The following is a 14,771-nucleotide window of genomic DNA, read 5'->3' as shown; positions in this document are numbered from 1 at the left end:
TGTTTTCTTTTTTTAGAGTGCTTTGTAGACAACTGGAATGTGTTTTTATTTAGTTGTATGTAACTTTGCAAAGAGTTTTTGCTGATGAGACACATTTTCAGGAGATTTTAAAGGCTCAGTCTGCTTTCACTCTGAGTGATGACCCGCTACATGAACACACACTGAAATGAAATAATCCATAATTAATTGAAGCAACAGACTGAACAAAAACGTAGCTTCATACCTGCTGCATGAAACCAAATTTCCGGGAGCTTTGAAAATCGTCCTCTGCCTCGCCACTAGATGGAGATCAGTTTATTTTGAGATAAATTTGTAAAGTGAACCCAACAGAAGATTTTTTTTCTTTAGCAGCTATAGAGTGGCAGGGAATTTTCTGACTTCACATTACATTTTTAATTTAGTTGCATTATTACAGAAAGTTTGTGTATTCCAATATTTCAACTCGAGTATTTCCAGTTGTCTTTATCTTTTTTGTTCGTCCAAAAGAAAACCGACACCGGTGTCAGTGCAATCTAGTGCTCTTTGCAGACCTTGTGTACAGTTGAGCTGTGGTTTCAGTGTAATTTTCTCCTTGAAATTATGGCATAGGAGTGCTCTTCTTTGTGCCCATAAAAAGGCGAGCATGACCACCTCATTACCTCAGCAATAAAAGAATACAGCCTCCAGTGCAGTGTAAGCATTGTCAGTGTGCAGAGTCCAACGGCTCGACTGGCTCGTTTTTGTGAGAGATGACTGTCAAAGTCTCTCGCTCCAAGTTCAGACCAGAAACTGGTGCTCAGAGACCATGACCTCGGGTAAGACGCTCAAACTCATCCTGTATGAGGTGCTGCAGTTTGCAGCCCTGATCGTGCCGATCTTTGTTATCATGGAGAGGTTTGCCGGCCTCATAAGTGATGTGAAAGGACGTAGTCTAACCGCCTACTGGCTCGTGGTGGCAGTCTCCATTGCCTATGTGACCTCCGTGACCCTGCTGGTGTGGGTTCCTCTGAAATACCTGATCCTGAAGCGGCAAAGACTCATCTCAGAGATCACACAATGGTAAGTACAGCTCAGTCGGTGTGAAGGTGATTCAGTATCTACATGTACCAGATAAATGACCTTAAGTACAACAAACGTGAACAAAGTCAAAATGACTAAAACGCGAGCCGCTGTGGTCACTTTGGAGGTTTGGGCCACGTAAAATTGGCCTGATGAGGAGAGAAACGTAGTGTGTGGAAAAACTGAGGCTCCTATGTAAAAGCAATAATGTTGCTACAAATAAGTCCCGTATGCAGACGTATTATTAGAAATAGATACTTCAAGTGTCTAACGTAAAATTGAAATAACTACCTTTTACTAAAAAAAAAAAAAATTAAGTTTAATTCATAAGCAATAAAATGCAGCCTCGCTGTGTTGGCTTAGCAAACTTGAGCTGGACATCACTTTGTTACTTTGATTTTATGGCTGGTCTTTACTACTGCACCAGCTTTTTATTTTTCTTTATTCCATAATTCTAGCTAGAAACAATTAACTTTATATGTCAGATAATGTCATGAGCTCTGAAGTGTAGTGGAGTACTTGTGTGTCTATTAATTATAGCACGTGAGTGAGTATATCTGGAACAATGTCAGTCTGGCAATGACACGATTGCACCAAAAATAAGATCAATTACAAGGACAAGTAGACAACATGTTGGTTTGATCGTTATTCAAAACATCCTGTTTTGTTTTTCAGGAGACCAACAGCGCTGGCGTACATCATCCTGTGTACATTACCGTGTTTTGCTATTTTAATAGCCAGCTCCAAGGTAATGTCGTCGAGACTGATTGTTCTTGTCACTGAGAAGCACCTGTTGACGTTTCGTTCGGTCATGCTCCAGCAGGGTCCTTGAGAAGGCGGTTTTTTGTTGTTGTTAACAGTCCATTTGTGGCACAAGCTCGTTTTATGACCCCCTTTGTGTGAGGAGATGTGTTTAGAGCATTATAATTATTCACTGAGTGACGGTTGACACGGCACATTGCACCACAGAGAAAGAAAAAGATCACCTGTCACCAGGTCTACTTAGTCCCTCTTGGGAGTTGGCTTTCTGAAGTTGCATCCAAACATTTTCTCACCCCGTACCGAGACGGACTTTGGCACCGTCACAAGTAAAAACAGAAAGGCAGAGGAAATGTGTCCACCATCACGAGGCTGAACCCTCCATCTGGGGTATTCAGTAACCAGCAGCGAACATAACAGATTGACCATTAACCCAAACTTTAATACCACTGACCACTCTCAGAAAATCTTATATCGATGTGCCACCTGACTGTTCCGAGACAAAGCAAGGACATAAATAAGAGAATCTGGCCACAGAGGCTTGTCCGACATATTCTTACATTTAATATTCCTTAATCGTGTGTTAAGGGTGTTGAGCAGCAACTTAATGTCCATAGTGATGGGGCAATAAAATGGGATGGCTTCATAAAACTTGGAATGCAGGAGCTCTTCTCTCTCAGTGCAGTCAGCCCCCATAATGAAGAGTTTCGATTTAGTTTCTTCCTGCTTCATCCCTCATGATTTCTAAGTGGCAGGTCGGTTCTTTCAGCTATTCAATTCACATTTATTTGTAATGTTATCATTTGTACTGTAGGTGCAGGTGGACAAAGGACACAGGTTGGACCATTTCACAGAGTTGCCTGTTTCCTTGGTGCTTTCCTCCCTCATCTGTGTGGATATCATAGAGAGGGTTCGTCCCTGCAACCTCCTTGGACGGTGTAAGTCTCCAAGTTGTTTGCATTATTAAATGTTTTACATTGTTTGTTTGTTTGTCCTGCTGGATAATCGAAGGTAGACGTTTTGATGTATGGCAGCAGGAAAAGCAGAGGTGTAAATAATAAAATTAATTATGAGTGAATGCCATTTAGCTGCTTCAGTTTTAGGGTCCTGATGTTGTGCACGCTGGCATGTTGTGGCTTACAAAACAGATTCCATAAGTAGCTGTTAATGTTCTGAGTCATTTATGTAGCTGTTGATATTCTGAGTAACACCCGTGCTTTTCTTACTGTAACAAGTCACATCGTCTGCTGTGAAAAAGGTGTGACTCATCACAGGTGTCACTTTAAAAGCAACCCGTTTGGCAATCAACCACCCAGATCCTCTAATGCCTCTTTAATTTGATTTTTAGTTTATCTACCACTTGTAACTTTTGCTGTTTCGTATGTATTTGTTGTCAGGTGGCCACAATAAGTCACTAAGTAAAAAAGTTTTAAAAAAAAAAAAAAAAAAGTGCTAAATGAAAGACCAAGACAATTTCAGAATTTTATAAGAATCCTTTTGTTTGTCGCTAAAGTCTTCAATTTAAAAGATTAAAGCAATACGCTTTTGGCTAAAATAGCACTTATCCAAAGAGCTTTATAACTTGCTTCTTATTGACTCACTGATGCACACACACACACACACTGTCATACACTGATTACAGTGAGCTACCATCTGACCATCTGGAGCAAAACTGTGCTCAGTGTCGGACACTTAGGCATGTGGCCAGGAGGAGCTGGGGGTCTCATCGCTGACCTGTGATCAGTGGATGAACCGCTCTGCCGATGCCCCAGTTCACTACGTATCGAGCCAAAGAAGACCCATAGCTGAGTGTTTGGGTCTTCTTTGGCTCCATATGTTAAAGATCAAGACCTCAGTATGAAAAAAGTGAGAGTCATTCCAAATGATAGACTAATAATACACAGCCATACACCTGATTAACGCTAATGCACCCCAATACAACCTCCATCCACGAAGGTCACTGTGTTCTGTCTTGCTGAAACTGTTTTAGTCTACAATGACCAAAGATGTTGACCTTGGCCGGACCTCAGGAAAAGTCCTCTCCTATACATGATGTGTGCTATAACAGCCGATGTTGTGTGTGCTCTTGTCTCCTGCAGCAGACAATGTGGATCTCGACCTTGACATGTCAGGCCCCGTCCTCACTCAGGTGAAACACGTGACCACCGTAAGCAGCCAGCTGCGCACTGATGATGGTCAGAATGGGTTGACCCAGGGCCACCCGGAGGTCGGGAATGGGAGCACCTCAGACAGATGGCAGGACCTTGCAGGCTCACCTGGTCGCTCAACCAGCACTGCCTACCTGTACTCGCTATCCTCACGCCCCCGATCCTACTCGGGTCACGTGGGCTTCCTGTGGAGGAGGGATGGAAGAGCAGAGGTGTTCGTGGATAGCTTCATGTTCTGGCTAGACACTGTGGAGTTGGTGAGAGTGGCAGGAGAGCCGTCGGTCTTCTACTCAGTCTGGGTGTTCCCCGTCTACATCCTTGCCTTCATGTCTACACTCCGTGTAGCCATCGCTCCTAACAACCCTTTATTGTCCTCTGCTGGATTTGCTCTGCAGGACCTTCCTTTCTTTATCATTCGAGTGGCTCTGATTGTTGTGTTTGGTTTAGTAACTCCTGTGTTGTACCCGTTGAAAAACGTGCTGGTGAGCGTGACCTTCATCTACTTCACATTCCTGAGCAGGCTGAGGATTTTCAAAAGGCAGAGCATGTTTTGAGGAGGAGTAGCACATTCTGTTGTGAATGAAGGATTCATCTTTGCTTCGGGATGGCTGAACAGTTGGTATGTTTATGCGAAGGGAGCAGCACCAGAGAAACATGGTGATGAAGCACAACATGCTCTGAATTGTGATTACTGCAAATGTTTCTCGTAAGGTCATTCATCCAAATCAAAGTGTGAAAATGTTTCTGGATTTTCAAACAAAAAAAAAACAAAATGTGTGCAGGTTGGAGTGTACAGAAAGCCATCTGTGACATATTTGAATCCAAATGTATTTATTGATACTGATGCTGATGTTATGTTTACTGCTTCATTTTTTTTATCAAAGAGTGATGAAAACATATTTGTTGTTAACGATTTTAAACAATTTCAGATAACCTTTGCTATGTTAAATAAAAGTCCTTTATTGTTTAAACACTGGTGTATACATTTTGACAATATTTTCATCTTAACAGAAAGTGCTCTGTCAAATTACAAGGTATTATTCTGAGATATTACAACACATGAACCCTGGTTAGGCTTCTCTACTAAAAAGGGGTCATAATATACCAACATTAACAAGAGCACTTTACATTAAGCATATAATAAATAGTGACTGCGTGTGACATGATCGTATAAAAATTTCAGTCTCTGATGGTTCTATCACAGGACCAGCAGCAGCAGCAGATATAAAGATTTTCTGTGTGTCTTGCAGCTTCTAATTCTTTGCTTTGTCCTTGGCTGTTGCAAATTGGCATCTCACCCTCGTCTTGCTGGTTTATGTTCTTTCATGCTCATATAATTCTGCGTTTTGTAACCTTGATGTATGTCCATGCGTGTGAGTGTGTGTGTGTGTGTGTGCGGATGTAGAAGACCACAGTGACACCACAGAGAGATGCTGGTGTAGTCCTCCACCCGCACAAGTCTGACAGAATTATACCCAAAGGAGTCTTTGGTCTTTGTCCGTCTGATGGACGAGCCAGGGCTGTCTCTCAGAAAATAAATAAATAAACACGATTAAAAATGAAGGAATTTGAAAAATAGCAGCAAACATCCTGCTGGATCTGTGATGACAAATTAAACGAATCTGCAGCAGAAATTTATAAGAGCTTGACGTGCATTTCCACACTGAGAGGGAAGATTTGTTCGAGGCATTATTAATAATATACACGGCAGGTGACAGGACACTAGACAATCTGCTGTAACTCACAGGGAGGGACCAGAGCTGGCCTGCTTTCATTTACTGCTATGAAAACTAAAATTAACTTCCCCTTAATTTCCCTATAGCCACGATCATCCTCCTCCTTAGTGATTCATACTATAATCTGCAAGAAAGCATTAGTGCAGCTTGAGTTAGAGTGGCCTTACAGTGTGTCGTGTTGGCAGACTGCAGAGCACTTCCTCTTTATTCCCGTGACACAGAATAAATGCTCTGAATGATCAAAGGAAAAAAGCAACAGCCTGCATCTATTCCTCTTTATCTGAAGCTGTAGGATCCACATTCAGCTACAGAGACTTCTGTAGGCAGAGACTTTCTTTTCTTTTTTTTTTCTTTTTTGGTCATCAAATGAACATTTCATGCAGGCTTGGAGAAGCTTTGCATTAATTCATCCAGTTGTAGCTTAATATTCAGCATGCAAAAATCTCAGTTTTTTTTGTTATATTAAAATGAAATCAGGTGAAAACATCTGGCAGTGCAATGAGATTACCTCACCACATTTTCAGAGTAATTTAAGTATTTTCCGCAGGGGATTTAAAAACTTTGAATTTTTCAATTACATCTTTTTAATTTAGTCTTGACCACCAGTTTGGTCCAAACTGACATTTTTCAGCAATTATTGGATTGATTGTTGTAAAACATTGTAGAAACATTAACGTGAAAATAGAATGACAGGTTGGAGGACGGTTTGGTTTTTAATGACAAGAACTCGCAAAACTAGTCAAACTCCATCAGTCTCACCTGCAAATTCCTTTTGTTGCTAGCTAACTAAGATGGTATGCAGATTTGTAAACACTATGCATAAGTACAGCCTCAAACAGCCCCTGGAGTGGCTGCTGACTCCTACTATTCTTGAATTTAGCCTAAAAACAGTGACAGAGTCTTCACTGTACTTTTATAAACAATCTTTTGGAAAAAGGCTGAAATACTCTCACTGCACGAGAAAGACTCAGTAATTTAGTTTTTGGACTAAATTACCGGCAGCTTGAACAGATGGATATTTTCTCCTTTTTTTCCATTTTGATTTTTGCAGCGTTGAGCAGTAACAGAATTATCCTCAGTGTCTCCTCATCTCACTCTCGATGTAACATAAAAAAACAAGAAAGAGCGCGACAGCAGAGAGGAGAGATGACACAAAAGGAAGCAACAGTGGAGGGTGGATGAGGAGAGATGAAGAGAATGAGATAGGGGGTGGAGGGAGTGACAGAGTCAGGAGGGAGAGATGGTGGTGGGGGGGTGCTGTTAAGGATGGGTGGAGGCTTTGTAAATCCGAGCGGCTGGAGGCGCATTTGAATTCAGGCTGTGTGTCTCCTGCGCTAGCCGAATGTTACCTGCTCTAGCATGGCAACAGAGGGAGAGGGAGAGCGGTGAGCTTCAGCTGCAGCCTCCACACACACACACACACACGCTCACACACACACACGCTCACACACACGTGCATACACAGTCACAACAGGAGTGCAAGGAGTGACTCAGGTAAGCAGGAACGCTCCTGATGAGAGAGGACCCTTGAGAGAGGGAAGCACCGTGGTGGAGTGAGAGGCAGAGATCCTGGAGGAGGAGCTTTAAGGCTGGGATTTCTGAGGAGGAAGAAACAGGAATTGCACAGAACCTGAAAATCTCTGAATCTGGACTTCCAGGGTGGGCTAAAAAGCAAGGGATAGACAGGGATACGGACAAGATGGATGTGGAGTGATGCGAGAGCTCTGATTGGATAAATCCGGCTAGACTAGAGAGCAGTGAGAGAGGGACACACACACACACACACAAGAAAATGACATTTAGTTTTTGTTGCAAGAATATTTGGGGAGCTTAAGCCCGGAGAGGCTGGAAGGGAAGGTTCTTTTTCGGGAGGGTGAGTGGGGACAGAGAGAGAGAGCGGGCTGAGGTGGAGTAGTGGGAGGGTAAATAAACACAGGATGGCAGATGAACCACCTGTCCTTCTCAGATGAGGTGAGAAGACACATGCATTAACACAAGAGGACATACGAACCTCACACACTCCTCAGCACATCACACTGGTCCCCAGGACAGTCGCTGGATGCGGGAAAGACCGGATCCCCTCGGAGTGCAGGACTTTCACAGGATTCTGTGAGATGCCTGTGCCATTCGGATCACCTGGACACATCTGAGGACGTAACTTTTTAAAAGGACCAGTCTTTGAACCCCCAGGTGATCCCCACGCCCTGCGAGAGCCTGTGGACATACGAGTCTTTTTCTTTGTGTGGGATCCTCAGTTTGCTGAGAAGCTGGCGATCAGGTGGATAACCTGTGCCATGAGGAGCCTGAGTGTGAGCCTGGCCTGAGACGACCCATCCCGGAGGCTCATTCAGCCTGTCCCCTCCTCCTCCCCCCACTGGATGTCTTGATGTATTGCTGTGGGCTGGGACACTGGCGGAGAGTGCAGTCCACCTATGTAAGTGAGCATCACTTGCAGCATCCATCCCCCTGTTTTTGATCCCTTAGCAACAGTGGAGCTGTCATGTGGAAGAGAGTGGGGGTGATACATGAGCCATGCAGATTTGTGCGTACTGCATATATACTATTGTATGTGTTGTCACTGGTCACCGTGTACTTTCACAAATAGTACTGATGATTCATTCACATTTATAGCTACCAGCAGCAGTGAGTGTGAGTGAGTGTGTGTGTCTCACAACCTGTTATCTGCTGCTAAGGTGTTCACTACTGAGTTATCAGCTGGGCTGCAGTTTATCAGGACAGACGGCAGCTTTGTCAAACAGCTCACTGTACTGATCCCACTCCATGAAAACATTACCTTAAACTTTTACCATCTGGTTTGTTTTTCACTGTGAGACGCCAGTTTGATTTCATCACTGAAGAAGTGAACAATTTATGTTTTGTTTTGTTTTTTGTTTTTTTGTTTTAACATACCAGCAATAAGATGATGTCAAATACATGAAAGTGGGCGTAGAGGAGCTGGAGCTCCACGCATCATCTGTCCTGTCCGAGCCGTCTGAAGGAGGAAGTGAGTGGGGGGTAGGACAGACAGGTGCAGTTATCTCATTACAGGCCAGGTTTTAGTGTCCTCTCAATGACACAGAGCACCCCTCTCCTCCACCTGTTTATTTCTTCTTTCCACTAACTCTCTTCCTTTTGTGGCTGTCCTCTCTGTAAGTCTTTCTTCCAGTCTGTTTGCTGCTTCATCACCATAGTCATTGTTGATTTCTTCTCTTCATGTGTCTGACCCAACCTCTACTAAGTCCTGTAGCGGCCGATACTGTAGAGTCTGAGAGCTGTGCATTGTGTGATGGCGCTGACTGCAGAGGAACCTATCGTAACCACATTCCTACATGAAATAGGCTTACTGTCAGCCCTCAACACTCAATAGGCTGTCAGCGCAGAGCCTCACAGATTACCACAATCTGTGCTGCTGAGTGCAACGTGTGCCCACCTCAGCAACAAACCAGGAAAGAAAGCCACACAGGTGTGAAAGCAGCGGCACATCATGAAGTGGGACCTGGAGCCCACATTCAGTGTTGTGTCATTGATTCTGTGTGGCTACAACAGTGACAATAAAATCCCTGAGCCAAGAACATGCGTTGTAAATCAACGACCTAAAAAGAAAAATCTAGGAAATGCATTTAGATGCATTCAGCAGCATTACTCTTCTGTTATTTTCCACTCAACACACATTATGTTGTGCTGCAGACTACAAAGTTGTCCGTGGGATTAAATAAATCCATGTAAGTCACAAGTTGGTTTAGGACAGAGGTCAAGGGAGTCGGAAAATAAATGAGGGAGTTAAAAAATGACTAATTAAATTGGAAAATGATAATGTTTTACCATCCGTTAAGTTTTTAAAAAGATTTTTCTCTAATCTCTGCTTCTGTATTATGAAATAATAATCTCATCATGCTTCCAAAAGCAATGCAGATGAAACAGTCTGATTAGGGAACGTGACTCTTTTTTGCAAATAGACATATTTTTGATTTAGTGGATCATAAACAAAAAAAAAAAAAAACAGGAGAAGAAGAAGAAAAAAAAGCTGCTTATCAGATCGGGTATTTAACATTTTTCTTATTACTATTACAGTGTGGTGTGTGTGTGGGTTTGTGTGTGTGGGTGTATGTTCTGTCATAGGTCACTCTGTTGGACAAAAAATTCAAAATAAACACATAACATCACCCAGGGAAGTATTTAATTCGTGTGATTTTCAGCAGAGTTGCTCTTCTTCCTCCATTTCTCTCACAATTTTTAAAAGCTAATTACTGAAATGTATATTCAAAGAGGATACAAGTAAAACAATGTCCATATTCCCACAGACTGCAATAGCCTGCCAAGTTTTTATTCATTTACGGGAAATAAACTACTTCTCATTCCTTTACTTTCAGTGTTTTTGGACATCTCTGATTGTACCACGTTTCTGCCTCCAGTTTTAGTTCATGTGCAGGATGCAACGTGTTGTCTTGAATTTTTTATACTGCAGAGGTAGTTGTGATGCCTTTCCTCCTGTAGCCTACTTCTGTTGAGGTGAATCTATAAGGAGCACAGATCCATACGATGCTGAGGTGGGCATTGATTAAAATGCTGAATCAAAATCTTGTGGACTTGTTAAACACGCTGCAGGCTCAGTATTGACTTGTCTCCACACTCACACTGCTATTTCCTACCTCACTGGAGGCGATAGGATTGTAGATCACAGAGAGAGTATCTGTGTAGGACCGAAAAAGCTGCTCAGTCTCAGCCATTTCTGTATTTTTTTTTTTTCAATAGAATTGCAGTTTAGACTTCAAATGTTAAAGTTGAAAAAAAAATAGATAAATGGATGCTTTTGCAGTTCCTGAATTAAATATACTGTTTCTGACTAGAATAGGGACTTTAGGTTGTAATCTGTTTCCTGTCATCATTTGGATAAAAGTAATTAAACTACAGTCTGTTAATTTTAATGCCTTTTGCACGTTAAGGAACAGTCAAACATTTTGTCAAAAATTATCTTCCTTTCCAAGAGTAGATTGATACTTCTCACGTATATTGTCTGGAGCAAAGAAGCAATTAGCCTAGCTTAGCATAAAAAGTGGAAGCAGGGAGAAACAGCTAGCCTGGCTCTGCCTGAAGTTCAGAAATACATCTAAATTGATTGATTAAGATAAAATAAAATAAGATAAGATAAACCTTTATTAGTCCCATCACTGGGAAATTACAGTGTTACAGCAGCAAACAGGATATAGAGAGTGCAAAGCATGCAAGAATAAGGGAAGGATGAGCATTCAAAAGAATAAATACATAGGAAACAAGTACCTGCAGCTGTACACAGTACAAAAAAGAAAAATACTATTCACACTAGAGTTCCTCAAGTTATGATTAGTGGATGAATTGATTATTGTACTGATTTGTTTCAGGAAACAACTAAGTATGTATGTACTGATCCTAGTAGTAGTGTTACATGAGTAAGGATTATTGCACAATTATTACTACACATGTATTATTGCAGGTCTGGTGTGACCATTTGTCCCATTTATTGCACATGATTTATTGTCCAGTTAACACATTCAAATTGGCATAACATTTGTGCATTGATTGGCTGAGATGTAAAAACAATAACTGTTTGTTCACTAAACTATAGCTTAGCAACCATAACCATACACCACAGGCTTGCCAAACTTTGAATTTCTCCATGCAGAAGAAGTGTGCACGAGGTGGTCGTTAGAGACACTGACCTGTGCATTTAAATAGTTTGGGGGCCTTGTCTACTCTTTTTGTCTTTCCAAAACCAAAAGCACAAGAGCAATGGTGTAAGGAATGATATTAAACTGTGTGTGTTCCTGCTCTAAGATGCTAATGTTAGCATGCCTGGTTAGCCAGCTGCTTACACTAGTAGGTTTGCATTACTTGCAAAGCCTACAGTTAGCATGTCATTAGCTAACTACTTTGTGTGGAGGTTATTTAACAAAACAGTTAAGGATTGACACCAATGTAACGCCACTGCTGGATATCAGAGTCAGCCAACGTTGAAATTTAGAGGGAAATTTAGGTTGACGCTACTGATCTTCATTGGATTTGATTACCGAGATGGCTTTACCAATCTTACTCGCATCTTCTCCTCATCTTCAAATATTTTATTTATAGTTTATGGTGGAATTTAAATCCTTTAAAAGCCGAAACCTGTTGATTTCAGATTACTTTGATTATCAGTGTGTACACTTTTTCAACTTTAGCCTGGCAAGCTAGCTTTTCAGTGTACAGTATCCATCTTCTCATCTCACTCTTGTGAAGACAGATGCAGTAATAACACAGTTTCCCAAACTGTTAAACTACTCTTTTAAATACTAATTTACATTTTACATTTGCTGAGCGTACAGTATATTCAGGACACTGTGACTGCAGAAAGGACTCATGTTAAAGCCGAGTGTGGGATTTGGGATTGGCAGAGAGGAGACATTCATCTATAATACCATCAGTCTCTTTTTCTGTCTCTCTCTCTCTGACCAATCACTGTTGTGGTGCTCAGCAGTGCGATTACAATCAAAAACATACAGATGACCTGAACTGAAACACAATCAGTGTAAGAGTATTGCATACTCTTTGTGATTGTGTTTCCAAATGTGCACGTTGTCTCTTTCTCTTTCTCATTTCTGTCTTTGGGAAATTAAAGGGCACGTTATGGTGAAATGCTCTGTATTCCACAACAACCAATTCAATGTAACGTGTTTATTTTTTTAATCTCATGTTAGGGATCAGTAACCTGCCCTCCAATCTGTGTCAGCCCGCTGTGCCCTGACTGGCCCTCTCCAATCGTCTGTCCTCCCTCCACCACCTCCTCCATCCTCACTCATACACTCAATATCGCTCCATCTCTCTGGCTCTGCTCTCCTTCTTCTCTCCCATCTCACTATATTCCTCCCTTCCTTCCTTTCCTTCTCCCCCTGTCCATCCATCTTCTCGTCTAGCTTCTCTCAGATGTTAGGAGGGCAGGACTGGCCGTTTGTTGGCTCCATCCTCCGGCATCGTGGAGGAGGGGCATCAGCCAGATGTTTTGTTTCATATTCATACAGGCTTTATGAAAGTGAAGAGCGCATACAGCAACTGACAAGGAGAGGGAAGAGGAGGATTCAGGTGAAGGACTGAAAGAACTTTTCTCCATGGTCTGTTTCTGCTTCTGATGGGCACTTTTGGAGTTATCCTATCTTTGTTTCTTCCTCCCACGCCTCCTCCACCTCCTTCTTGAGTCAGTTTTGGATCATGCTTACTCGGGTGTGATTGGAGGGCGACGCTCCAGGCAGAAGTAAATCTGGTGAGGGTTGTTGGCACAGGGGGAATACATTGGAGGACGTCAAATGAAAAGCCCATCGCCATCTCCGAGCAGGCTGCTGCTGCTGCTGAAGGTGGACTGGGATCTGTGTGTGTGTGTGAGGGTGAGGACTCCGAGTGTTTCGGGAGCCGGGGTCTTGACCTCTCAGTCCGCAAGCCATGTCAAAAGTGCCCAAGAACAAAAATGTCTCCTGGGTGAGTACCGCCTCTGTGGCTGGTCGATGGGGGCGAGGAGTGAAGGGGGGATGGAGAGGGAAGGCTGGTGCTGGATTATAAGAGGTCAGTTTGAGTGCCTTTTTCAATTTCTGCCAGCCTTTTCTGCTTCGGATTGTGTTTATATATTTGGTTGTAATTTGTTAAAATGAATCCGTCATTTGTATTCTTTGGAATGTCAGCAAACTGTGATTTGGTGTCACGCTTACCCAAAGCACGATTGCTCTGTTTTTAGACCACAGAAGGTTGCGTGTTTTGTGGGCTTAATTTAGGATTCCAGATAGAGAACAGAACAGATAAAACCATTGTCTTTGTCTCTTGTGCACATCTGCCTCGATGTGTCCAACAGCTGTGCGGTCAAAACTATCCTAAAGCCCTCTGCGCTCTGCACCAGCCTGCTTTACACCATCCTGCTCAGCCAGCTGAAAAATAAAAGAGCATTAACGAAAAGGGAAAAGGTGATGATTAGGCTGAAATCAGTGAGCGTGAAGTGGGAAGGGCTAACATGTGCTGACATTGAAACACAGAATTTTTTTTTTTTTGGTTGCATTCAGTTGAAAGCAATAATAGGAATAATGAGAGTTGTTTTTTTTGGGGTTTTTTTTTTAGTTTGGGGCAGATGTGTGGTTTCTAGCTGTGTGGACACAGTGGAGGGCAGAGTGGAAGGCCAAGGTCTGGAGCTTTGCCTGAAATGATGCGTGCCATCTATCTCTGCCCTGGCAGCCCTGCTCTGTACTACTGGCCCCAGCCTGACAGCACACACACACACACACACACATATCCTGGTTGTAAGAAGCTTAGGGACAGATGTTTGTTTATGTATGTGTAAGAGCACATGTGTACATGAACACGTGTGCGTGCATGGGGGGGGCGGTTAGCTGAGTGACGGGTTCTTTACGGCGTTGTGTGATATTGGCTCTGCAGTAACGACAGTAGAAGCTGAACTGTTTATCTCTGTATCAGGTGATTGGATGTTTGCATCATTTTTAACCAGTTATTCAAATGTCCCGATAAATGTCCATGATTTGATTCGTATGTTCTCTTTATTATAATCCAAAACAAGTCAAGAGCCATCATCTATTGACAGTCCAGAGCATCATGGTTCAAAATACACCACATTCCTTCTGAGGTCGTATTCACATTATGTCCTGAAATGAAGTCCTTCTGCTGCTCATGCTGCTTTGCTCCACATCAGGATGTTATAATCGCTCCTATTTATGAAAGAAAATGACTTTATGAGGAAACTATGTGAACATTGTTGACAAATCAGTTGAATTCTGACGCAGATATTTAGAACAGAAAGCATTTTTTTGGTCTCTGCCATCATGAATTTTTTATTGCAGTATTTATTTTAGAAATATTCATAATTATTTTCTCCTCCATCTTTAACTGAAGCACAAGCAGTGGTTTTCAGAAACTGGTCAAAGTTCTATAAAATCACCTCTCTTCTTTTTTCTTTCCGGAACATTAATGAAGGAGGTATGTACAAAAGCTGTTTGTCTTTTATGTGAATATGTGGCAGGTTCCACGGATTGGTACTCAAGATATTTATTGCTTTTATTCTAACCAC

General features: G+C 42.2%; 1 protein-coding gene across 1 annotated transcript; it reads left to right on the top strand.

Annotated features, from left to right (window-relative positions):
- The first annotated feature begins 93 nt into the window (after positions 1-93).
- tmem236 (transmembrane protein 236) lies at positions 94-4,622 on the top strand. Its single transcript, XM_046409139.1, has 4 exons — positions 94-1,038; positions 1,714-1,786; positions 2,612-2,735; positions 3,897-4,622. Exons 1-4 carry the CDS (start codon positions 785-787, stop codon positions 4,517-4,519), a joined length of 1,074 nt encoding a protein of 357 aa, XP_046265095.1. The 5' UTR covers positions 94-784; the 3' UTR covers positions 4,520-4,622.
- Positions 4,623-14,771: the final 10,149 nt, after the last annotated feature.

The sequence above is a fragment of the Scatophagus argus genome, chromosome 13 (genome assembly GCF_020382885.2).
Source record: "Scatophagus argus isolate fScaArg1 chromosome 13, fScaArg1.pri, whole genome shotgun sequence".
Classification (NCBI taxonomy): domain Eukaryota; kingdom Metazoa; phylum Chordata; class Actinopteri; family Scatophagidae; genus Scatophagus; species Scatophagus argus.
Note: the sequence above shows the minus strand (reverse complement) of the source record. Positions and strands in the feature narration are given on the sequence as shown.

Excerpts from the sequence above, each read along its gene's own strand:
- tmem236 (XM_046409139.1), top strand. The coding sequence starts at position 785 with ATGACCTCGGGTAAGACGCTCAAACTCATCCTGTATGAGGTGCTGCAG. Across the intron at positions 1,787-2,611 it reads TTTTAATAGCCAGCTCCAAG|GTGCAGGTGGACAAAGGACA; the intron begins GTAATGTCGTCG and ends TTTGTACTGTAG. Across the intron at positions 2,736-3,896 it reads CTGCAACCTCCTTGGACGGT|CAGACAATGTGGATCTCGAC; the intron begins GTAAGTCTCCAA and ends TGTCTCCTGCAG.